General features: G+C 40.9%; 1 protein-coding gene across 1 annotated transcript in view; it reads right to left on the reverse strand.

Moving 5' to 3' along the window:
* The window catches only part of SCN5A (sodium voltage-gated channel alpha subunit 5), a gene marked incomplete at both ends in the record, with an annotated part of 163,098 nt that overhangs the window by 91,165 nt on the left and 47,106 nt on the right, over window positions 1–24,827 (reverse strand). The window contains 5 exons of the mRNA XM_079538187.1: window positions 5,154–5,286; window positions 14,407–14,808; window positions 17,226–17,408; window positions 21,218–21,415; window positions 23,158–23,299. Of these exons, the coding sequence (XP_079394313.1) occupies window positions 5,154–5,286; window positions 14,407–14,808; window positions 17,226–17,408; window positions 21,218–21,415; window positions 23,158–23,299 (1,058 nt within the window). The remainder of the gene's footprint in view (window positions 1–5,153; window positions 5,287–14,406; window positions 14,809–17,225; window positions 17,409–21,217; window positions 21,416–23,157; window positions 23,300–24,827) is intronic.

The following is a 24,827-nucleotide window of genomic DNA, read 5'->3' on the forward strand; positions in this document are numbered from 1 at the left end:
TTGGTTTTTTTGCCAGTTGATTGTACTTAGCAGACAGTGGCCTATCCTGGAAGTAGTAACCTTTCAAAGGAGTCACAAGTAAAGAGGAAAATTCACACTAAATATGCAAAGGCTAGTATTTCACATAGATCTGCACTCTGTTTTCCAGTTTGGCAAGTTCAAGTGGTTAAAAGAATAAACTGGAACACAGCTGTTTTCATTGTCAGGTCTCATTTTAGAAAAATCTAAAATGAAGAGTTTTAAAGCGTTTAAGAGAAAAAGAGCTTAAATCCAATATTTAGAGCTGATTTACAGGATCGTAGGGTAGTATGGGTTTGAAGGGACCTCTGGAGACCCCTCAGTCCAACACACTGCCAGAGCAGTTGGCTACAGCAGGTTGCACAGGAAAAACAGGTGGGTTTTAAATATCCACATCTCTGGGCAGCCAGCTCTAGAGCTTTGTCACCCTCACAATAAAGAATGTTTTCCTCATGTTCATATGGAACTTCCCATGTTCCAGTTTGTGCCCATTGCCCCTTGTGCTGTTGCTGGGCACTACCAAAAAGAATATGGTCCCATCCCCTTGACTCCCATCCTTTAGATATTTATAAGCATTGGTAAGATCTCCTCTTGGACTTCTCTTTTCCTCGTATGAGAGATGCTCCAGGCCCCTAATCAGCTTTGTAACCCTACACTGGACTCTCTCCAGCAGTTCTTTGTCTTTCTTGAATTGAGGAGCCCACAGCTCGACACAGTATTCCAGATGTGGTCTCACCAGGGCAGAGTAGAGGGGGAGGATCACCTCCCTCACCCTGCTGTCCATGCTCTTTTTAATATACCTTAGTGTACCACTGATCTTCTTGGACAGAGGGGCATAATGCTGGCTCTTGGCCAACCTGTTGTCCACCAGAACACCCAGGACCCTCTCTGCAGAGCTTCAGCTCCTTCTCAGCAGGTCAGCCCCTAATCTGTACTGATGCATGTGGTTGTTTCACCCCAGGAGGAGGACTCTACGCTTGCTCTTGTTGAACCTCATCAGGTTTCTCTCCAGCCAACAGTGCAATCTGTCCAGGTCTTGTTGACAGCAAATTGTTGAAAACAATTTTGCTCTCCTCCCTCAGCAAAATTGTTGAGAGTGCATTCTATCCCTTCAACCAGGTTACTGATGAAGATGTTAAACAAGACCTGACCCAAACCAACCCCCAGGGAGCACCACTAGTTACGGGCCTCCAATTAGAATCTTTATCACTGGTAACCATCCTTTGAGCTCTGCCAGTCAGCCAGTTTTTAATCCACCTCACTGTCCACTACTCTATTTCACATTTCCTAAGCTTGTCTATGAGGATGTTACAGGAGACCGTGTCAAAAGCTTTGTGGAATTCAATGTACACAATATCCACCACTCTCCTCCCATCTACTCAGCTGGTGATGACATCATAGAAGACTACCATGCTAGTTGAGCATGATTTCCCCCTGGTGAATCCATGCTGACTACTCCTGATACCTTCTCTTCCATTTGGTTGGAGATGGCATCCAGAACAAGTTGTTTCATCGCCCTCCGAGGGACAGATTTCAGGCTGATTGGTCTGGTTTCCTGACTCCTCCTTCTTGCCCTTTTTGAAGACTGGAGTGACACTGGCTATCCTCCAGTTCTCAGACACCTCTCCCTTCTCCACAAACCTTCAAAGTTGACAAAGAGTGGCTTAGCAATCACTTCTGCCAGCACTCTCTATGCTCATGGTTGCATCATTGGTGTGCATCAAGTTTGCCTACACAATCTCTGATCAGATCCTTCCCAGCCAAGGGGATATCTTCCTTTTCCCACACTTCTTATTCCCAGGGACTGAGATCCCCTAGGCTTAGTTTTAGTCAAGACTGAATCAAAGAAGACATTCACTATCTCTTCCTTCTCTGCGTCCTCCCTTACCAGGGCATTCACCTCATTTTGAAGTGGACTCACATTTTTTGTAGTCTTCCTTTTGCTACTGATATACCTGAAGAAGTCTTTCCTGTTGTCCTTGACCTCCCCCATCAGATTTAATTCCAGCTGGACCTTAGTTCTCCTTTTTCCATCCCTGCAATGCTCTGGCAGCATTCCTATATTCCTCCCAGGTGTCCAGACCCCTTATCCACAGGGCTGCCATCCTACTTATTGCCTTGTTTCTTCTACATAAAACCTTGAACTCCACTATATCATGTTTGCTGCATCCCAAGCTGCACCCAGCTTCCACATTCCCAACCAGTCCTTCGTTGTTTGTAAGAACCACACTTCTCCTCATTGTCTGCTCAACCATCTGCATCAACAAGTTACCTTCTATGCACTGCAGGAATGTCCTGGGGCCTGGCAGTGTTTTTTTCAAGGAAATACCAAGGTGGTTGAAGATTCCCTGTGAGCACCAGAGCCAATGATACTTTGTTTTAAGAGCCAGAATATCACTGGTTATCAGAAGGATTCTGTTCTTGATGTTTAATCCAAAAAAGGCATTAAGTGTCCAATTTCTTCTGAAAATCAGGGGAGTGCATAACTCAGTTTGAATGTGGTACTAAAGCTCCAATGTTCTTTTTAAAGGTACTTTTAAAGTGTTATTTAAAATACAACTTTTATATGTTCATTTTATTCGAGCACAAAAGAAGATAAATGGCTTTGTAAGAATAATTTGTGTTAAATGATGAAAAAGAAAAGCCAGAAAAGACAGTTAATGGCTGAATGATCATGATTAGCAGAATTGCTTAATGCTTTCCTTTTCTGATTCCTTTATGGGCATGGAATGCTGTATAACAGTTTTAGTCTATATAATTAGAACCTGAGGTGATAACAGGAAAGCTTCAGCCAAGCCTGTTATTTGAATCGGTTCATAAACAGCCTCCTTTCTCAAGCCAGGATGCATTCTAAAAGCATTTTCCTTTGTTGGACAACAGATTTGCAGTGTTAGGTGCTTTCTAGCACATTTTCAAAATATTGGTTGGTGTCCTACATGTACAGATTTTGCAGAAACACCTGCACTGCTCTGAGATCTCTGGGAAGCTGAATTGCTCCCAACAGATAACTCTCTCTTTCCAGCTTCCAAACACAGGGTTTAGAGAGGAAAGCCTAAAATGAGGTGAGAACCATTCATAACCCAGACAATTTCTGTGCAAAATCCTTATTGTGCATTGTTTTCAGAAACCTACCTCTGAAAGCAATGAAGACTTTGAGGTAGTCACTTCCTAATGGACTTAGTTTTCCAGGTAGAACCAGAAGAACCCATTTATCTGCATCATGATCATTTCTAACCAACCCACTCTCGCTGATTTTGATACCTTCACAATGCACACATCAGATGTGCTGCTTCTCCCCTGAAACTCTACAATCAACAAAGCTTTTTTAAGCCCAGGTTGTTGGTAAAGCAGATAGTTTCGTCCCCCTGAGCTACACATATTTCCTCTGTCCTTTGTGCTCCTGTAGCTTGTGGGTGAACTAATCCTGCTCACTGAAAATCAATTTTTTGTGCAGCCCAATTATACAGCAGGAACAGGGAAGGAAGAAGGTGTGGCCTTCCTCTTTTGGTAATGATGTGGCATTAAAATAGTTTAAACCATTTAAAAACTCACATCCTTTCTAATCTTTGAAAATTACAACATACTGAATATTTTTTGAAAGACACCTGTAAAAGGAAAAAGTAAAATTGGAGGCATTTTCCCTCTTATTTTTAAGCAAACAAACAAAAAGTAGGTCTCTCCTTGACTGCAAGGCTTTGCAATGTCTGGGGACAAAAGAGATGCAATGACTTTCCCAAGAGTCAAGAACAGAAATCAAGCAACAAAAGGGGGAAGGGATTTCTGGTCTGGCTGTTCCAAGCCAAACACAGAGCTATTACTATACCTTAAAGCCTATGAAACTTTTTCTTCTGATGTGATGTTCCTCTTGTTAAGAAGAACTGAATAATTTCTATGACTGATCAAATTTTGGGTGTTAGGAAAACTTTGTTAAGGATTTCTGCTGTAATGAGGATAAAAATATACATCCTCTGAGGTACGCTAAACTTGACAAGGATCATTTCAGACATAAAATATTAGAAATAATAGAAAGTATCATTAAATGAATGTGCAAGAAGTCCAGCCGAGGCCTTTTACACATTCTTCACATTGTCAACTGCAAAAAAAAAAAACAAATGAAAACAAAACAAAACAAAAAACCTTTCCAGGTCATACTGAATACTGGCACGTACTGAAGTGATTATGCACCTATTAAGAATATAAATCCTTATGAGCTTAAATATATGTTTATCTGTTCTGACCACAGTCCTGCTGACCATAACCACAGAAGGTTGTAAAAAGCTGAGGAAGAAGATGGGCTTTGTGGCTGTAACTGGGCATTGTCTCCAAAGAGACAGGTTTGGTCCCTTCCTATAAGACATCTCCCAGACAAGTCATCTAGTCTTGCATTACCTTCCTATTCATCAGTAACACAAAGAATAAGTCTCCAGGAGAATCCAAAACTTCCTGTGTTCCACTCTGACTTCCTGACAAACATTATTCTATACTTTTACTCATTACCTCCTATTCAGTCTCAATTTACAACGCAGAAGACACAAGGAGATGTAAGAAACCCTTTCCTAGAAAAGCAGTGTATTGCTATGAGTTAGGCTAGATTTAGATTAGATGTTAGGAAGAAATTCTTTACTCAGAGGGAAATCAGGCACTGGCACTGCCCAGAGAGCTGTGGATGCCCCATCCCTGGAGGTGCTCAAGGCCAGGCTGGATGGGGCTGTATGCAGTCTGGGCTGGTGGGAGGTTCCTTGTCCATGGCAGGGGGTGAAACTGGATGGGCTTTGAGGTCTCTTCCAACCCAAACCATTCTATGATGGTATAATACTCGTAAATGTATGCATAGTCTTGTGCTCTGCTACACTTCATCTTGGTTAGCCCTCTGTGCATCAGAGGCTGAGGGTAAACAAAATGTTAGCAGATCCAACCCTGATTATAATACCAGCATTTTGTCAGGATGTTTACAAGTCTATGGTAAGATTACACAGCCTTCTGTTAAGGCATTGCTCATATTATAGGGTTGTAATATTTCTGCAATATTTTCTCCCCAAAACAAAAGGGTTTAACCTTCAGGTTTTACTTGCTACTTTCTTCCTGCCAACCAAGACACACTTGGCTTTGGGCAGGGAGACAAAGACATGACTTACCTTCCAGGGCACTGGTGATGATGCTGACAGCACTCACTGCCCTCTGTCTCTGGAGGGGTTCATCTGAGTGGTCCACCGACGGGCGATGGGGCATTAAAAGCTGCTTCTTGCTGGCTTCATCTGAGGGAGAGGTCTGTTGAAATGAACACACCAGGTCAGCTGAGTAAAACCAGGGCAAAAAAACGCAAGGCAGATTTGGGGCAGGGTTTTCCAAATCGTCTAAGCAGTCTTTTTTTCTAAGACCAGAGCTCACCAGTTTCCCAATTAAACGTGTGCTGCTGGGGTACAGCTTTGAGCAGCTTTAAAAACTTGGCCATGCTCTTTACCTCTGTGTAAACAGGTGAAAGATGCAGATGAAAACAAAGGGGCATTTCTCACATCAGAGAAACAGCAGCGCTGCTTTACTACCCTCTTTTCTAGTGAAAGAGGCCCTGCTTAATTACATTAATTATACCATTATTTCTGAAATGTGTTAACTGTTTAATTATACTGCTAGAACAGGAAAAAGGAGCGTTGGTAACAGCTCCATTACAGGGCTCTGGTATCGTGCCAAGCCAACTTGCTCCTCAGTACATGGTTTTTCCTGGTCTGAAACACTGCCAGATCTGAGGAACATACTGTCATTCTGGTGATCTCTGGTGTCATGGATTCGGAAGCTCTGTAATTAGGGGAGAATTTCTGATTCCTTTCCCAAATCCCTCCCCCCCCCAAAAAAAAAAAAAAAACTCTAACTATTTTGGTCCCTTGTTATCAAGAAAAAGCTTAAAAAAGAAAACAACCCACAAACAACTCCAATACCAGAAGATAAACAGAACTGCCAAATTTTATTTAACATTTGATTTTAAATTAGTTTTATGCTTTTTGAAGGCTTAGGTTTCTGAAGTCAATAAGAAACACAGCACAACTGTAGGCACACTGTATTTAATACTTAATATTTTCAGCTCACAAGAGCAAGATGATAAGACTTTCATTATTATGAGCTCCTACATTATGCAGAGACAACTCCTACTTGATCTACTCCCCTAGCTCTGCCAGAGAAAAAAGAAAGGATATTTGGGTTACAGGATCTGGGAAAGCCAAGTTCAATTCTGTCCTCTCCGACAGACCACCAAGTATAGATAAATTCTCAAATTAATGTTTTAAAAGCTCTGTCTTGCTCCTCCAAGCATACAAGGCTGTCAGACACTGAATGCAGGCAGAAGAGATGCACTGTAGATAGATGGGTCCCAATGGTTCCCAAAATACAGCTCAAGAAAATGTGAAAGGTGAAGAAGTCCCTAAGATGAAAGCCCCTGCTTTACACAGACGTTGGAGTAGATGCTTTTGCCCCTACGTATCTAAATGAGCTATGGGAACCTGATTTAATCTTCTGGATTCTGGATGTTCTCAGATTCTTTGGATCTGAAATGGCCCCAAGTGCCTCAAGTAGCACTTAATCAAGACACACTATAGGCAAAAGCTCCCTGGCTCTGCTGCCTATGGCTGGGTTTCCACCAACAAAACTGGCCTTCAAGATAGGCAATTTTGTGACAGCGGGGGTAAAAGAGCACTGATGCTCTCTGAGCTGTCTTTCTGGATTGTGATCTCTTCTTCGTGAGATGGTTGCAAAGGACAAGGACGCTCAGCCACTTTCTGACACTGAAAATAGTCATCTGGGATATGGTTAGCGGGTCACTTTAAAGAATTGCAGATAAAAATACCAATTCCTGCAAGGAGAATAATGTTGAAAGCAATCACTTAAAACAACAGCTAAGTCAGAAAAGTACTAAAGCTTCAAAATGGCTTTCTTTTTTCTAAAATGTTCTTTTGTTAAAACAGTTGTATCATGGCCCATTGAGTTACTGATGCAGTTGCACCCAAAGCAGAGGTGTAATCAGAATCTATTCAAAAAGAATCCCACTTGAGTGTAACAGAACAATAAATTGTTCCATGCTTGGTTTAGAGCCTGGGGAAATCAAGAATGATGATTCAAATGCATTAGTTCACTTTATTTCCTCCACCTCAAAAATGTAAAATAAACAAGCAACAAATGTTTTAATAATGAAGAGAGCATTTACCAAATTGCACAAACTTTCACACCAATTTAGAGAACTCAGGAAGTACAAGGGTTGCTGTGAAAATAATGCCTCCTATTTTATTATGTTGGCCCATGACACCAGAGGCGGATGTCAATGGGATGGTGGTAGAGGTTCAACCTTCTCACCTATATTCTGTTACATTTTGTTACCATTGGACAGATAGCAGCAGAGGGTCAATCTGACAGAATGGCACCTGATATGGAAGTGGGTATGAAGCAAAGGTGTGTCACTGAATTCCTCCATGTGGAAGAAATTGCACCACTGATATTTATTCACGCTTGATGAATGTTTATAAAGACCAAACAGTGAGGTGGCAGTGGCAAGAGCAGTGTAAAAGACAAGCCAAGTTCCAGACAGCCATGCACAGTTGTCACACCATGAAATGAAGAGTCACAGTCAGATAGATCACATGCACAAATTGGCTAACAGTGGTGACTGTTCAAAAAACAGTGTTTTGTTGAGAATTTGCTCTATCAAGTAGTATTATTGTGCTCTTTGTGTCAGTTGTCATTTCCATGAAAATTAATAGGAGGCATTACTTCTGGAGAAGCCTACATATGTAGGGCTGAAAAAAATAACAAGGAAAATAAAGCACCACAAGGGAAACATATTTTTAAGTAGAATAAACTGAAGGGAGGAAAAAGAAGAAAAAAGAAAAAAGAAAAAAGAAAAAAGAAAAAAGAAAAAAGAAAAAAGAAAAAAGAAAAAAGAAAGAGAAAAAAGAAAAAAGAAAAAGGAGAGAGAATAAGCTTTAAAAAGGCAAAACAAAGAAAAGCAACTGAAAATGTCAAAGACAAAGCAGCTCTTCTGCCAGTTCCCTCTGTCTACAGAAGGAAGCACAAGAAATCCTCAAATTCCACTGGATCACCTAACTCTTTTAATTCTGTAACATCTTCCCATCTCTTCTGACCAAGAATTTAGTATATACCTATAGCACTTCTTTATACAACCTCAACCCCAGAAGTTTTGTTTTTTTGTCTGTCAAGTAAGATAATATTCCCACTGATGCGTGCAGAACTGTTTTTGCAAAATTCATGGGCTGATGGCCTTTATCTGCAAGCCACCTTTATTCACAGGTGCAAAGAGTATTCACTGTAGCAGTACAGAGCTAGAGAGAAAACATTCAGATTCCTTCCTCTTATTGCAGGATTCAGCTAAACCAGGATATGTGAAGAGTCCAGGCTGAACTCTGATGAGTTGAGTGGAGAGGAACCTGATGAGGTTCAACAGGGGCAAGTGCAGAGTCCTACACCTGGGGAGGAATAACCACATGCATCAGTACAGATTTAGAGCTTGACTTGCTGAAAAGGAGCACTGTAGAGGAAGGTCCTGAGTCTCCTGGTGGACAACAGGTTGGCCACGAGCCAGCTCTTTGCCCCTGTGGTCAAGAAGGTCAATGGGATCCTGGGGTGCATTACAGAGAGCGTGACCAGCAGGGCAAGAGGTAATGCTGTGGTGAGGTCACATCTGGAGTATTGTGTCCATTTATGGGCTCCTCAATTCAAGAAAGACAGGGAACTGGAGTGCTGGAGGGAGTCCAGTGTAGGGCCACAAAGATGATGAAGGCATGGAGCATTTCCCTGATGACGAAAGGCTGAGAGACCTGGGGCTGTTCCATCTGGAGAAAAGAACGCTTATAAATTTCTAATGGGCAGGAGTCAAATGGATGGGGCTCTTTTCAGTGGTGCCCAGTGACAAGACGAGGGACAATGGGCACATTTGATGAGCTTGCAATTTTGAATGAAGTATATTTTCTAGAAAAGAAAGTTTCCATGCAGATGAGTTCTTCAAAATTACCAAAGTTACTTAGGGAAGTTCATGAGCTTTTGTTCTTTGTTAAGAACAGATCCACGAGCAAGTTTTATTACTTGTCTTAGAAGTGAGATAGCTAATCCTCACACAAGGAACTAGAAATTTTTGCAGTCTGAGGTACAAAGCAGTTCCAGGAACTGGACAAGCACAGCAGTATAAAAGCTGTTAGCATCATATAGGGAGTATACACAGCCACAATAGGTCATGGTACCTAAATGTCTATGCAAATAAAGCAAAAATAACAAGGGTCTCTATAGTTATGCAGGGAGTCTCCATGGAGTCCGGATGAGAAATCACAATAGAGTTAAATACAGGCATCTCTGTCAAGACAAGATTATTTGTGTTGCTCCTTGATTGACTGCAAATGTTTCTCCTTTGGATTAGCTAAATTCTATAGGGACAAATATGCTATTCAGTAATTTACATGTAAATGAGGATGCATAACACTACAGAATTATTTTATTCTGAGCATCCACTGTTCTGAGCTATGTCAAAATCACTACGCAAAGATGGGCTTGTATGTGGCAGCATTTTTAAGATCACATTTGGGAACTGGGACAGCTTTAATTTTCCTTGTACAGTAAAAATCTTTTCAAGCATAAAAGAGGTGGACAGGGCACACTGTGAGCAATGGACCCAAAAAGGCACAAAAATATATATATTTAATGAGATTGGTGGTGATCATAATAGCACACAGCCTTAAGAATAAAGGCATTTAATTACGTGAATACTTGATTATTTGAAGAGATGCACAGTAACTTGGAGAAGCTTGCAATATTTGTGTTAAATCTGAACAATTTACCACAGGTGTGGTCTTATTTTGGGATGTGCTAAAGTAAAGTTTCAAGCAAACAGAAACTGGAGCCATGATGATAGCAGCCCCAGTGGACAGCCAGCGAGCTTCCAGCTGTATGACTTCTTGGTGGCAGTGCTTGGATGACTTTTTGTGTTGACCTTTTTCTGAAGAAAAACTGCTAACACTGCCTTTTCCACAGTCCTGGGGCAAAGGCAAGGAGGGGAAAAAAAAAAAATAAAAAAGATAAGAAATTCTACCTTGGGGGGGATTTAAGGTCAACAAAAAAACTGAAACCCATGTGGTAAGCAAAACAGCTTTCTGCTTAGAAACAAGAAAAGCCAAGGTCTCTTCTTTCTGTGCTAAAAAACAAAAATTTAGTCTGAAGATAAGCTCCTAAATCCTCAGTTTGGCACCTCAACAAACTGCCTTGCCTTTACTCAGGGCTTACTTACCCCAGCAGTTTTCCCTCCATCAAGAATCAAATCCTGGATTTTTATTTTACTAAAGGAGAACAAAAACTGTGATGAAGAGGAAAGTCAGCAAAGGTTGGGAGATCTTTGGGGAGGGAAAGCCCCAACCTTTCCCTTGCTGCCTATTCCAAAATCACGTTTTGGGTGGTCCTGCTCTGTTTCTGATGAGTGGATGGAGTCCTCTGTAGTTTTTAGCATTCAAAAAATCACAGGTGCTTTACTTATCTTCATCAGATCCCATGGATAAACTGAGCTTCCAATAACAGCTCACTAATTTTATAGAATCATAGAATCATAGAATCACCAAGGATGGAAAAGACTTAAAAGATCGTCCAGTCCAACCGTTCACCTATTCCCAATAGCTCCCAATAAACCATGTCCCAATTTAATCCAATTCTGTCCAAATGGATCAGTATCTTGTGAAGGGAGGTGCTATTCTAATCTACATACACTGAAGTACAACAGAGTAATACACAACTACAAATAAATTCTAGATAGGCACATGGAAACTTTAGCCTTCACTGTGCCCTGAAGTTGCTTAAATAACATTCAGACTTTCTCTAAGAACAAAGAAAGTTCAAGCCTCCAGCCCAACAACTGTTATCAGCAATAAAGGAAGAATTATTTTCAAAATGTATCAGTCTCAAAGCAAGGAAAAAAAAAAAAAAGGACTTAAAACCAGGTGCAGCTTTCAGCCCATTTATGCCAGGCTAAGCCTGCTGAAATCAGCAGCTGCACCATTTCAAGAAAGCTGGTGGGAAATCAGAGCCAGTCCTGATTCAGTGCTCTGAGGATCATGGGGATCTCCAGGAAAATAATTTGGACTTTGCACGTGTTTCCTACCACCAGCACCCTGCAAACCTCCAACATGAGCCTCTTGCTCTTCACATCCAGGCAGGCTGCTTGGCCCAGAGCTTTTGGAGAGTGTCTGCAGATCATACTTTTACATTACACTTCTTTACTCTTCATATGACCTTTCTAATTTGAACATTGCAGCACAATCCTAGGAGCCAGCAAGGACTGCTCCCCAGAATCTCTATTGGATAGATGCCATTCTGCATGGACCATGTCTTCCATGACCAGAAAGACAGCTGAACATTCAAACTACTCTACATAACTGGACTGAATGGTCTAAGCACCATCCACTGAGATTAGCTGAATTTCCTCCTGATTCAGTAGGTGCATTTAGGAATGAAGGAGACAAAAAATGTAAGAACATGGTTAGTTTCTCATGGAAGCAGACTCACAACTTCTCATGCCAAGAACCAGGACCAGCATAAAATGAAGAGCATTTAAAACTCATACTTGACTTACATAGATTCAGAGAATCATAGAATGGCTTGGGTTGGTTGGGATCTCAAAGATCATCTAGTTCCAGCCTCCCTGCCACAGACAGAGCTGCCCATCACTACATCAGTCACTAGATCAAGTTGCCCATCCAGCCTGGCCCTCAACATCTCCAGAGTTGGGACAGCCACAACTTCTCAGTGTAACTTCTCCCAAAATCTGGTATGAGCAGTGTGGATGTTGTCATGTCACATCAGTTGCCACCACAGCCATTACCACTGGCAAGCAGCCCTTGGCTGGCATAAAGGCAGGAAAACTGATCATTGCAGTCCCAACTGCATTGCCTGGAGTAAATTCTAGGCTGAAAGATGCTAAGAATGAACAGGCTAAAATTGTAGAAGTGGGTCCTTTCTTCCCATGGGTTTACATTCATATGTAACAAATAACAGCAGTGGGCCTGGTAGGGTTAATGAGCTAACTTCATCTTCACCCTGTAACATCTTCCTTCTAGCTCCCCCAAGAGAAAATAAAAAGAAGCCAGAACTACTAAGCAGGAACAAACTTAACTTCAAAAATTTTAACAAGAAAATAGCAAAAATAATCCAACACAGAGCCCTAGAGGTGTTATCTCTGAACACACCAAGGTTTTCGATTTGCTCTTTCCTTCTGCCTGTGCCCCACAGCTGCAGCTGCACATATGTGCCCAACTCTCATGGTTTCTGTAGCAAATGCATTTGTACAGCAGTGGGCTTCTTTCCAATTAGCTTTTAACTCCAGCTCACATTTTCTGGCTAGATTAGATACCAAACCAGTTTAGCAGGAGACACAACATCCTTCACATTGCATCACTGACCAAGCATCTGTTACTATAGTGTCTGGGTGTTATTTCCTAGACAACCCGGGAACTGCTTAGTGAGCTTGCACACTCAGGCCATTTCATTTTCAACATCCATTTTCAAAAGGCAGGAAGCTGGCAAACGAAAAGAAACGCCAGCAGAGCTCGAAGTCTCCCTGCCACCTCAGGGCCCAATCCTGTAAAATACCATTTTTTGCTGTAAAAGCTTGAGTGCTCACATGGTTTGTTGAGCTTTCTGACAGCTGTGAGAGCCTCAGCAGGCTGCAGAGCTGCTTGTCCTACAGAGAAAAGGGGATATCCACTGCTCATCTACTTAAGCCCCTACCCCTGTATGTAATGCATATATATATTTTAAAAGATGCACAAACTCCTTCTTCCACAGTTTCTTTAACATGCAGCTTGTTATGCTGCAAGCATAATCCCAATAAAAGCCCCCCATCTTCAGCCTGTCTATTGCTCTGTAGCCTGGAGATTGCTCTCAGGACTGATCTCTCTTGCTTGCAAAGAGTCGAATGGGAGTACCGAAGTCCTATATGACTGTGAACATCTGAAAAAGCAGAAATGGCCCCAGTATTGTCAACAAAGCAGCAATGGCCTCAATATGGTCAATAAAGCAAATCATTCTCGTATCACCATGCTTCCCACAGCTTCCCACACACAGAACAGCCCCCTGCATTTATAGCATGACAGTCTATTTAAAGGGCTACAGGGAGTGCTCAGATAGGTGAGGAAAATATTCAGACCAACGCTTGAAAGGGAAGGAGCCACCTTCTCTATAGAGAAAAGAAAGCTACTTCTCAATTTACTGATAATCTGACACCACAGCTGGGATCTATCTCATTTGCCTTTCTTTTCAGGAAATACATTGCCTAATGCACATTAGAACATCACTTGCTTTTCACCCTCTCAGTGTAATCCATTTTTGATATGTGGTTACTCTATGTGGGTTTCATCTCACCTTACTTAAGACCTTTGTGCTATGAAGTTTTTCACCCTGGGCTCTTATTGTTTTCAAAGAACAGAGACGCTTTTAGGGACAGAGATTATTCCAATGCATTTCAGATCTCTAAGGTGAAATAAATCCTGCCCACGTTCACATAGTGACTAGACTTCTATTGCTTTAAAGATTGTTAAGATGAGCTCCAATGTAGAGATCTACATTAAAAGAGATAAATTCCCACCGTATCAGTCATATGACAACCAGTCATCATTGCCCCACCTGTGAAGAAGCTATTTTCAAAACACCATCCTATGGTTTTCCAAGTGAATTCATTCTCACATCTTAACATATCAGTCTTAATAGTTTTACTTCCAGCCTTAAGAAATATTTTGCAACAATGGTGCTTTGCAACAAAGATTCTGGAAATCTTCTGATCATCTGCTCATCTGTCCTAACTGGATGCTAGAAATTTCTGGGAACTACTTGTGGACAGTAAGAACAGCCCTCCACAAGCAGCTATACAGAAGAGCTGAAGTTAGATGCATACAGATAAAAAACAGAGGGAGAAAACGCAGTCTCAAGATGATAAGGTTGAATACAGAATCATTTTAAAAACATTATTTTTCTCCAACATACAATGTCAAATATTCAAGTGGCAAAGGAACCAACTTGAAAAATATCCCTTCAAGAAAAGGTGTATGAATCCCAGTATTTAGTCCTTTCACAGCATCACAGAATATCCTGAATTGGAAGGGACCCATAAGGACCATCGAGTCCAACTCCTGTTTCTTCCAGTCAGCTCTGAAGGGCAAGTCTCACCTGAAGTTGTGAACTTATGTGGCACCAGATGCACGTCACTGTGTGAGTTAGCCTGTTGCATTCCCACCCTGCCTAGAATGGTGGGAAGTTTCTCACTGCAGATTGCATACTGTGTAAATAAATTACAGCAAACTCCAACAACATTCAGAAGGAAACGAGAGCATGAATCACATACAAAAGTTATAAAGTACTCACCAGATCGCCTGTCCCAGGTTTTTCCATAATAATTGGGGGGAGCAGTAACCCTGCAGGAGAAGTAGGGTCTGGGTTGAGTGCCCCGGTGCCTCCTCCTATCAGGGAAACCACACCATTGCAATCCACTGAGCTGTTCCTTTTGCCCGTCTGGGTGTAGCTGGGAGTAGTAGGGTGAGAACTATGGCTCACTTGACTTTGAATGCTCGGACGTCTCCCAGATCTTGGAATTAAGAGAGAGCCCCGGTGGCTTTCATTTTCCCCAGCGGTGCTGATCTCATCATCGGCAAAATCTGTTTCGGAGCCAGTGTCTCTACCACGGAGTCGGAAACTGAATATGCTTCCGTGGCTGGTTCTGCGCTTCACCAAGTTTGCACTGGGACCATAACTAATGCCAAGGAGAGTCTAGAAACCCCCAGAAAGGAAAAAGGGGAAAGAGAAACAACATTTTGCAACATGTTTTGAGGAGCAAGGAAGGTCTGGGGAGAATAATAAGTTCCATTTTAAATCAGAGAGAGATTTAATTACATGTATTCAACCTTTGCAAAGTTAAGAGGTTGAAAAATCAGTCCTAGCCATTAAGTATCTGTCTAACACTCAGTAGTTAAAGATGTACTGAATTAGGAAGGGTCAAGGTGGCATTCGCCTGGTAGCGTGATGCTTCCTTTGCTTCTACTCCCTCCCCATATGGTCAGTGCCAAAGGACCTGGGAAGGCAGCACAAGGAGTGGAAGACAGGAGCAGGGAAGGGGATCCAGCTCCAGTTCACCGCATTTATCACACATCTTCGTAACAGCTGGGGAAGGAACGTTGCAGCGGGAGAACAAGAGATAAAGAAATAGGGCAGGAAATGAACTGTGGGAAGAAATGAGAAGAAGAGGGGAGAAGAAGAAGCAGAATACGGCGGAAGAAGGTGATAAAGAAAAAAAAAAAAAAAGAAGAGCAAGAAGAGGAATATGATTTATTGGTTTGTAGAATGATTACCCCAACACACACAGCTGCTTTGAGGGGTAGGCAACCTCTTTACACAGCAGTCTCCTTTACACCTAAATGTTAGCCTTGATGATCCACTCCGATGTCTGCTGGTGAGAATGCAATTCTGACAGAGCACCAGTAAGACGTAGCCAAGCACTAAACACATGTAAACCCTGACAGAGTGAAAAGGATGTTCAGAAAATGCATAAGGAGTTCAAGTCTGTCCCCTTCCCTCACACTGTGAAGAGGAAATTAATGGAGTAAGAGCATTTAGGCAGAACATACTTTTGATTTTACAGCCTGCACAGAATTTTCAGCTTCTTCAGAACTTTCTCATGAGCCAAGTATATATGAAGAGAGGTCAGATCTCCACAAACCAGCAAAGCCAAATGAGCATTATTTCTTTTTTCCGCTGTAGCACACACCACTGGATTATGTAATGATGCTATTTTGTGACACTGGTACACAGAAGCGTACGAAAACCAGGCTCCTTCTAACTAAAAACAACCCATTTGGATTGCTACCAAACTTTAACTGGTAAAAAAAAAATAAATATCCATGCCTGGGTTTCTATGACACAGTCATTGAGACTGATTTCTGATGGCAACACACTTCCAGCTGCTCAGATTGCATCTGAATGATGACTCAGCCTTACTCCCTCCAACCATGCCAGACACTGCCTTGCAGAGAAGATTTACTATAAGCTTTGAAATGTGTCTCCCATGTTTCCCATGACATCCAGGGGCAAAAAGTGAAAACAAGAAATATTAATTTAAGGAACATACTGCAATATACGACTCCAAACCATGATCATTCTGGTATGTAAAATCTTGAAATCCATCCAGAATGAAGCTAGACAGCAACTCTGGCTTTCACAAAGGTATAATTTGTAACACAACTCACTCAACCAATGAGGCGAAAACAAAAACAGTTAAGATTTTAAAAAGTATGCTATTTACAGAAATACAGCTCTGCATCAATCTGATAAGCTTGGGAGTCTGCAATTGGTCACATTTACTTAAATCACTTACTTGTTTTCTATCAGCTTTTTATGGCTGCCAAGTACCCCTAAATTCACTGACAACAAAATAGGAAAAGACTTAGCCCATTACATGGCTATTCAGAAAACAAACAAACAAAAATAAAAAGCACTGATTTTAACTTTGCCCTTAGTTAAGCAGAAACAAATTATCTGAAGCTATTTACCATCATTTGATACACTCAGCATGTGCAGATTCATATTCATGCATGTCAGTATTGTTTATATAAAACCATATTTAACAACAGTCTCACTCTATTTTTGTTCCTGCAATGTAAAGAAGAAACAAGTGCCACAAAGTTTTGACTTGGAGGCAACTAGCAAAGGAATAGAAAAATGTTAATATCATCTTTATATATCATTAAAAATGCCCTCAGAGGCACATTTCCTCCTTTTCTGCTCCTCTCTTTTCTTTTTAAGCTTTGCAGGTTTTTTTTTCTCAGAATATTTTGACTCTAATATTGAATGGACAGATATAATCAGATGAATGGAATTAGAGTAAGAAAATAAATCAGGCTGTGAGGGGATCCTGAAGCAGAAAAAAAAAAAAAAAAAGTAAAAAAAAAGAGAGACAAAATAGGTTCACAGGTTCACAAGAATGCTTAGTGAGCATTTTAAATTCATTTTGAAAAGAAAGTACTAATATGTTTCCTTTCACAGATCTAACACACAGTATCTCCAGGTCAGTCGTCACATTAAATATTGACTCTTTTCTCCATCTGGAAGTTTCAGCTTTAATTGCATATTCAGAGCTTGGCCTACCCAGCAAGTGCAGTGAGAAAGAAGTGATGTTTCAGACCATGGCTTACCATTCTCCTCTGACCGTCATCGTATTCACTCTTGGAATTCCTCTGGTCTTCCCCATAATCTTCTGCCCCCAAAGATTTCTTTTTCTTTCGCCTGTTTCTTCTTTCCTTGGCATTTTTGGATGCTAAAGGTGACATTTCCAGGGAGCTAAGTGACATTGAGTCAATCCCTTTAGCAGCTAGTGCCTAAAAGAGAAGATGCAAAGGTGCAAAAATTATTATTTGACTGTTGGATCCCAGTGAGCGTAAATGATTACTCATTTTTCGTTATACATTTTAAGTTTGTACAGGAAATCAATTAAAATTTTGAAGAGGTCATTAATGACAAAACTACCTCATGTGGCTGGAACTGTTCTTAACCCGTTTCTAACCTCACTATTTAGTCATGAGGAAAATAAGCAAATGAGCCAAGTTCCTAGTATGGATGCACACATGCAGGTCTACCATTCACATCCTGTGATGGAAAATAGGAATGTCTTAATAAAATCATCTGATTTATGGAGCAATAAATCTTAACACTTCACAAGAGAACCAGCTTGTGGGCACACACTCCTTCTGGAGTAGCACTTCTATTGGTGGCTAAAAGATTGGGGTCAAGACACCACAAGATCAACATCCCCCATGACTGCAGCCCCTTAAACCAGGAGGCTGAGCATGACAGGAGCCAAGCTGGTGGCTGTGCTTTTCTCTGCTGTCATGGAGAGATGCTAGGAGCAGCAGGCAATTCAGCTGGCACGTCTTTGTAAACACTTATCCCAAGCAGCAGCACAGGCAGCTGTGATGAGAGATTCAAGGAGAAAACCATGGGCTTAACTGGAGATAAGGTGACTTTGTTATGCCGTGTGCTTCAGTGCTGTGCTTGCTATCTGGTGGGATCACGGCAGGAGCCACCTGATAACAGACCAACCACTAGGAACCCAGCAAAAGCCGACTGCAAAAGCCTGAGCACACAAAGCAAGAGCCTTGAAAGCAAATGAGCAGGAGGAAGAATCGATACCAGCAGAGAGGAAGGCACTGCCCACGCCAGCTCACTGGATCCCCATCCCCAAGGATGCCAGCTCTGCACAAAGCGTGAGGTCAGGTCTGGAGGTGCAGTGTCCCAGTAGGAGCCACATCAGTGACCTGCAGACAGGCCCATTCGCAAAGCCCCAGATGGAGTATATAAAATGAGTGAAATATAAAAAAATAAAAATCCTCTTCAGGTTCCCCAGAACAGGAGGAACAGATAAATCCTCAGTGCTATTGTCTGCAAGCCACTAGAATCAAACAGGCAATCAGCTCTCCACAGCAAAATACTCCCTTCCTCCCACAGGCATCAGTCCAAGGAAAGTGAAGGCACTTAACAGTCGTGTAAAGAATCAATCATGTATTTCAAGGAGTAGCAGTAGCTCTATCAAGCTGAGAGCACAACAAAACTTAATTCCCATGGGAAATATCTTTCATGAGCAAGCTGCTTAGAGCAGGGAGGAGGGCTCAGACATCAGTCTAGGCTGTTGTATTTTGTTATTTTTTTTTTTAATCAATTGATTTAATTGCTGTACTGAAGTTCTTTCTCTTCATAAAGATTCAGCAAGTCTTCTGGTGTTAAACTCAGGTTTAGGAATGTGTTAGACCAGTTGTGTAAATTGACCGATGGTCCCCAACCAGGTCTATCAGTTATATCTATGTTCTCTTTACACTGAGCAATGTCAAAGCTGGTCTAAAGAGTTTCAGTTTTCCTTTCAGATTGCCATCATACTGCATTGATCTAGAAAATATTGTAGGTTGTGCTATTAAGCTCACTGTACTCTTACTGAAAAAGAAGCTAATTTCAGTTTCCTAGCAATTTCTTACCTATTGCTTGGGCTGAAATCGTTTTCTGCTCTACATCAGTTGTTGAAAGAGGATTTGGACCAAGTTGTTTCTCAGGGCATGGAGGATGTGCCCACATCCTGCCTATCTGCTTTTCCTGATTGGCTTGCAGTGGCTGAGCTGAGCGTCCTGTCCCCCCTGTACTGCAAACCTTTGCTAACACCCAGGGCAGGGAAGAACATGCGGAGCACACATGTCCTGCAAAGACAGGTGGTGGCTGAAGGATGGGAGAATAGCATAGCCCAGATGAGCCCTGACATGGCATTTATGCACAAGATAGAACTTAAGGTGAGATCTAGTGGTATGGTGAGCAAGCCAAAACCAAGAACTTGAAATAAGGACCTGAAGAGCAAAATTAAAACTGAGTAGTTCTGACTGGAGCAAAGGACATCTAAAAGCTACGTGGCATAGCAAACCACTCAAATCACTTTGCTGAGCATCTTCTTCAGCATGCTCAGTTTGACATGTTGGGGGCTGATTCGCAGAATAACCAAACTTAACATGTAGTTACGGGCAACTTCATTTTGCAGGTACAAAGCTGTAGGTGACAGCTTCTGGGCATTCAGAAAACCCAAACAAGTGAACACATTGGATCCCATCCTCTGTATTCCAGCTGCTTCTCCACAAAAAAGAGATAATTCTCCAGGAGGACCACATATATTAATGAGTAGTTTTGAAGCATGCAGAGTCTGAGCGGTGACAGGAGGAACTGAAAAACCTCAGAGGATGTTAGTCATTTGGGTTTTGAAGCAGTCTTTGAAAGCCCAAATCTGGAAATCGTAAGCTGGCCTAAGGCTACAGAGCAAACGAGGAGAAACTCAAGAACTTGAGTCACACACTGTCAACTCTCTGTACTGAACTAGACACAGGAAAAATGAGAGTTGGCTGGTTAAAGAAAAGACCATGCTGTAAATCATACAGAAAAATGGAAACAATTTAGGTTTGCATGAGAAGCCTTCATTTTGACACATACTGACTTTCAGGCTTTAATGTTCCTTTTCTGTGTACGTACATACAGGTTTAACTAAAATCAAAGACTTCAAAAGGAAATGCTTAAATATGTTTAATTATAAGTGGGGCTACCAAAGCTGAATGTTATTAAGAAGAGCTCAGCTGGAGTCAAAAGACATGAAAATCTACATAAAACAGGTACAAGCTGGAGTTCAGTTTGCTCCCTAAGGTTATGGCATAAAGTTGCTCTGTACATATACGGACTAAATTGCTTTTACCTATTACTTAAACCATCAAAATGGATCTTTAAAAGGACATAAACCATGCATAAGCCTCTACTACCACTTTGTAAAGAATGAATTACATTTTCTATTTTCTTTCCAAGGATTTAAATGGGCTTTGTATTAGGCCCTGAAGCCACACGTACCCAAAAGCAAATTATGTATATTAGTTTATATTGTGTACTGAGGATTTATTTCTCTCAACTACACTGCTGCATGTTATTTCAGACTAATTTTCTTATTGTCTTCCTGATCACAGCACCTAAAACATTCTCTTCAACTGTTTAATAAAGGCTTTCAACCCCATACAAACCACAGGCAAATTAATTGGTGTTATTAAGGCTACGTCGCTACGGCCACATTTTGGTCTCCCTGTTTCTCTGGAAACTGCAACACAGCATTAATCCATTTATGTCCTTTACAAAATATGCAAAGTTTAACCTCAAGATCTGTCTGTTCACTTGTTCAGTTACGAAGTCATATGTCTCCATTATCAGACAACTGGATATTCACAGCAGTGTAAACGAAACTGTAAAAATGAGTGTGGGCTGAAGACGTGGTGGAAGGAGGTTCAGCTGGAGCTATGGCTGAGCTACCAAAACAGATGTTCAGATCTTGAATGCAGATGTAGTTATATCATCATGAATACGTTGTGTATGTCAACGAATGTAAATTCCTCTGCTGGCACACATAGTTGCTGTTACACCAATACAGCTCTGGATGTGCAAACACTAAATGGCCTCACTCGGAGCAGGAAGAATCATCATTTTTCTTTCAGAAAGTAACTCTGACCAGGACAATAAACATTAAGCTGCTTTCAAACAGACCCTTATTCTGAATTAAAGAGAATTTGAATCTTGAGGTACCATCTTAAAGTTACCCAAGGACAATCATATCATACAGTTGACCTACCTCCTGCTCTTTCTTTAACATCTCCATGGCTTCCCGAAACTTTCTTTCCTTTTCTTCTGTTTCAGCAATGGTGGCTTGGTTCTGCTCTTCATATGCCATGGCCACCACAGCCAGAATCAGATTGACCAGATAAAACGAGCCCAGAAAGATGACCAGCATAAAAAAGAGCATGTAGATCTTCCCAGCAGATCTGAGAGTCTAAAAGTATAACGGTAAAATCACTAAGACAGTATTTTGAAAGGAAAAAAAAAAAAAAAAGATACTTTGATTCTTTTTTAAACATAGATTTAAAATATAATTTAATTCAGCTTTTGTTCATCATAGAATCATAGAATCACCAAGGAAAAGACTTTCAAGATCCAGTCCAACCAGCTGCCTATCACCAATAGTTCTGTCTAAACCATGCCCCTCAGCACAATGTCTAAACATTCCTTGAATGCCTCCAGGGTCAGTGACTCCCAGTCAGAATCAGTTCTGTGACAAATGACATCATTAACCAAAATAACCTTCTCAACAGTAAGTTTTCATACTGTAGTCAAAAACTGTGTGCTTTGCACTAGGACTCATTTTCAAAAGGAGAATGTTTTACCAAGCATTTCTGAATGTTTTCTTAGAGAACAAATACATTTTTGTATACATATATATATACCCTGCAATAGCTCACACAGCTTAGCCTACTGTTGTCTGCTCCATAGGAACTTTCCAACTTTCCAAGAGGGATTCACTTTATTTCAGTTCAGATATCAACAATGAAGGTCCTTTTGCAGTTGATGGAGAGAAAAGAGGTACTTTTGGGGTGTAATTCACTTAAGCATTGTTTAGAGATCTGCCTTGTATTAAGTACCCTGGGTGCTTTGACTGTACTGTCCAGTTCTTCATGAGAATCATAGGCATAAACAGAGTTTAGCATGGTAGGTTGAGCTTATATTACAGATATGTAAGAGCTTGACACTGGTGATAGAAACTACCGTGTGCTATTATGAGGTCCAATAATAGGAATGATGTTCACTGTTATTTGCTACAACAGTTTCAGCCTTTCAGAGTTGTGCATGCAGTTCTGCACCACACAAATGTTGTTGTTCAAAGAATCTTTGAATTCCTTGTTACACATTTTCCTGAAAATCAAACTGCATGACTCTGTGCACATGAAGCAGGAATCCCTGGTACCTTCAAAGGTGTCTATCTTAATTCCTTCAATTAGGAATTTTCTGGACAAGATCCCTTGATTTCCTTATGAGCATTGTCTGGTTTTGGCAATTTTGAGATGCAGAAGTAAATGCTCAATGGTTTCATGGACAGAGCATGTAATTCAATACCAAACTATCACATGCATTTCTTCAGGATGTGCATATATTTGGGAAATGCATGCTAAAATGAAAATTTACTAGCAGACCACTTTGCACATATGGCTGTAAGTTAACCCCATTTGTGGTCCTGGCTCTTAGGTGCTTGCCATGAAAGGCTTGCCAAGAGGTACCAGGTAGCTTCACTGTCTAATAAATTTGTGTTCATTGCTATGCCTTGAAAAAATAGATACGCCAAGTACACAGTGCATTTCTGTTTGCTTATTTGCTTGTTGTTGAACTGGATTCAGAAGACTGGTCCGTGCTACATCAGCCACAAACATCATTAAGCAGTGATGTGGTGTCTTTTTTTTAAACAGTGAACTTTTTCTGAAATTCAGGTAAATTCAAAGCGTTCTGCTCTTAACTCCAATTCTGCCCTCTCCCCCAAGCAGTCAGTCTAATGCATTCTCATATGATCATCGTTTCTAAGTAAGGAAATTAATTGTAATGATTGATGGTCCTTGTCCAGAACACACCAGGAACAGTTTACTTAATAACTAGGAATTCTTTCTTGCCTTAAATTATTAGATATATAACTATAACAAAATGTTGTGTTTATTTTCTATTTAAAAAAGTAATAGAACACACTCATACCTGTTGGTAGAGGCGTTCCCAATAATCTTGAGTCATAAGACGGAACAGAGAGAGAAAGGCCCAGCCAAAAGTATCAAAGCTTGTGTAACCATGGTCAGGATTTTCCCCGGCCTTCAGACATATGTATCCCTCAGGGCAGGTGCTGCAAAACAGGAGAGACAATACATGAAATGTCACATAGTTGGCTTCAGTATGGAAAAATAGATTTCAAGGGACAATATTGAATGTTCTTGCTTAAATGCACAGATGCTCCAAGGTAAATTCTACTGAGTGAAAACACAACGATATATGCTAACTTCACAGTACCAAGGATCTTTGTAATCTTATTTTTCCTTTGAAAGGGCAAACTGGGAAATGATAATCACAGCTAGAGCCGAAATGGCGAATGATTACCTGCCACTCTGCTATTTGGAATAGACAGAAATGAGGCAGGACTTTGGTACTCAATGTAATTTCTCCTACCACTTAATCCTAATTAAAAATCATAAACTTGGTGTCTCCTGTTACAGTTCTGGGTAACACTGTGATGGTGAAACTCCTTTTCTGGTTTTGTTGTCTGACACTGGCTGCACATCGTCAGCATCTGCCATCTGAGCTTCTTCCTGATTGATTACCTGACCTCACACTCACCCCCCTGCAAGGACTAAATCTTCAGTCTAAGAAACCCAACCTTTTGTTCCAACATTGGTTTAGTATGGGGTCATGACATTTTTTTTTTGTTTTGACCAGGAAAATATTGCAGATCCACGTATTAAATGGCAAGCAGATACCATGACTTACAGTGGCTCTCATTAAACTTTAAGACTCTATAAGTGATTTTCTAGCCCCTGATGCCAGAACTGAAAAAGAACGCTCTCTGCTTTAGGTCCAGCAGTGGTACTAAGTACCAAACTGCACCTCATCAAATTAAATAGCACAAGGTGGCAGAGATCCCAGATCACTGAGCCTCCTTTTCCAGCAGTATGGCAAGAAACATTTAGTCAAAAGACCCCACACGCCCTCACACCAGAAGCGACTTCGCAAACTTCCTAATACTGCCACACAGCACAAGGCAAAGCAATAATGTAAATAATGAAAAGTCATTTTCAAATGACACATATAGACAAAAAAGATTCATTAGAAAGCAGGCTGTGCATCAACAGGAAGATCAAGGATAAATTTACATATATGTAAGTTTTATACTGATACAAGCCAAATCTCTGCAGTACATGGTAAGAATCCAGCACTGCATGTTGAGCTGAGGATACACTGCTAGAGGTTCTGAAGTTATACAAATCTGTGGTGTCAGCCACCGACATTACACATTCAAGAACATTTTAAGAAGCTTAATTTAATATCATTAGTCAAGCATAAATTTTCAAATAAGTCTGCTTTGAACACTGAAAAAGGAGTGTAGAGGCACTGCAAAATGTCTGCAAAGCCATATTTGCGGTGATCTTCAAAAAAGCAATGAACAGTTGATGCTTAGTGAATTAAGTGTAATACAAGTTAAAGTATGAAGTGATTCTGTCATCTCAGGTAGAGCCAACTTAGTTTTTATCAGCTGAGAATTTAGACAATGCTAACTGTATCTCACAAAGAAAGAAGAAGGAAAATGCATCTCAATTTCTCTGCCTAGAAATGCTTCCTTCTAGAGTTTTCCTACTTCCTATTGTTCCCTGATCAGAGCC

Source organism: Tetrao urogallus (genome assembly GCF_951394365.1).
Source record: "Tetrao urogallus genome assembly, chromosome: 7".
In the NCBI taxonomy this organism is placed as follows: domain Eukaryota; kingdom Metazoa; phylum Chordata; class Aves; order Galliformes; family Phasianidae; genus Tetrao; species Tetrao urogallus.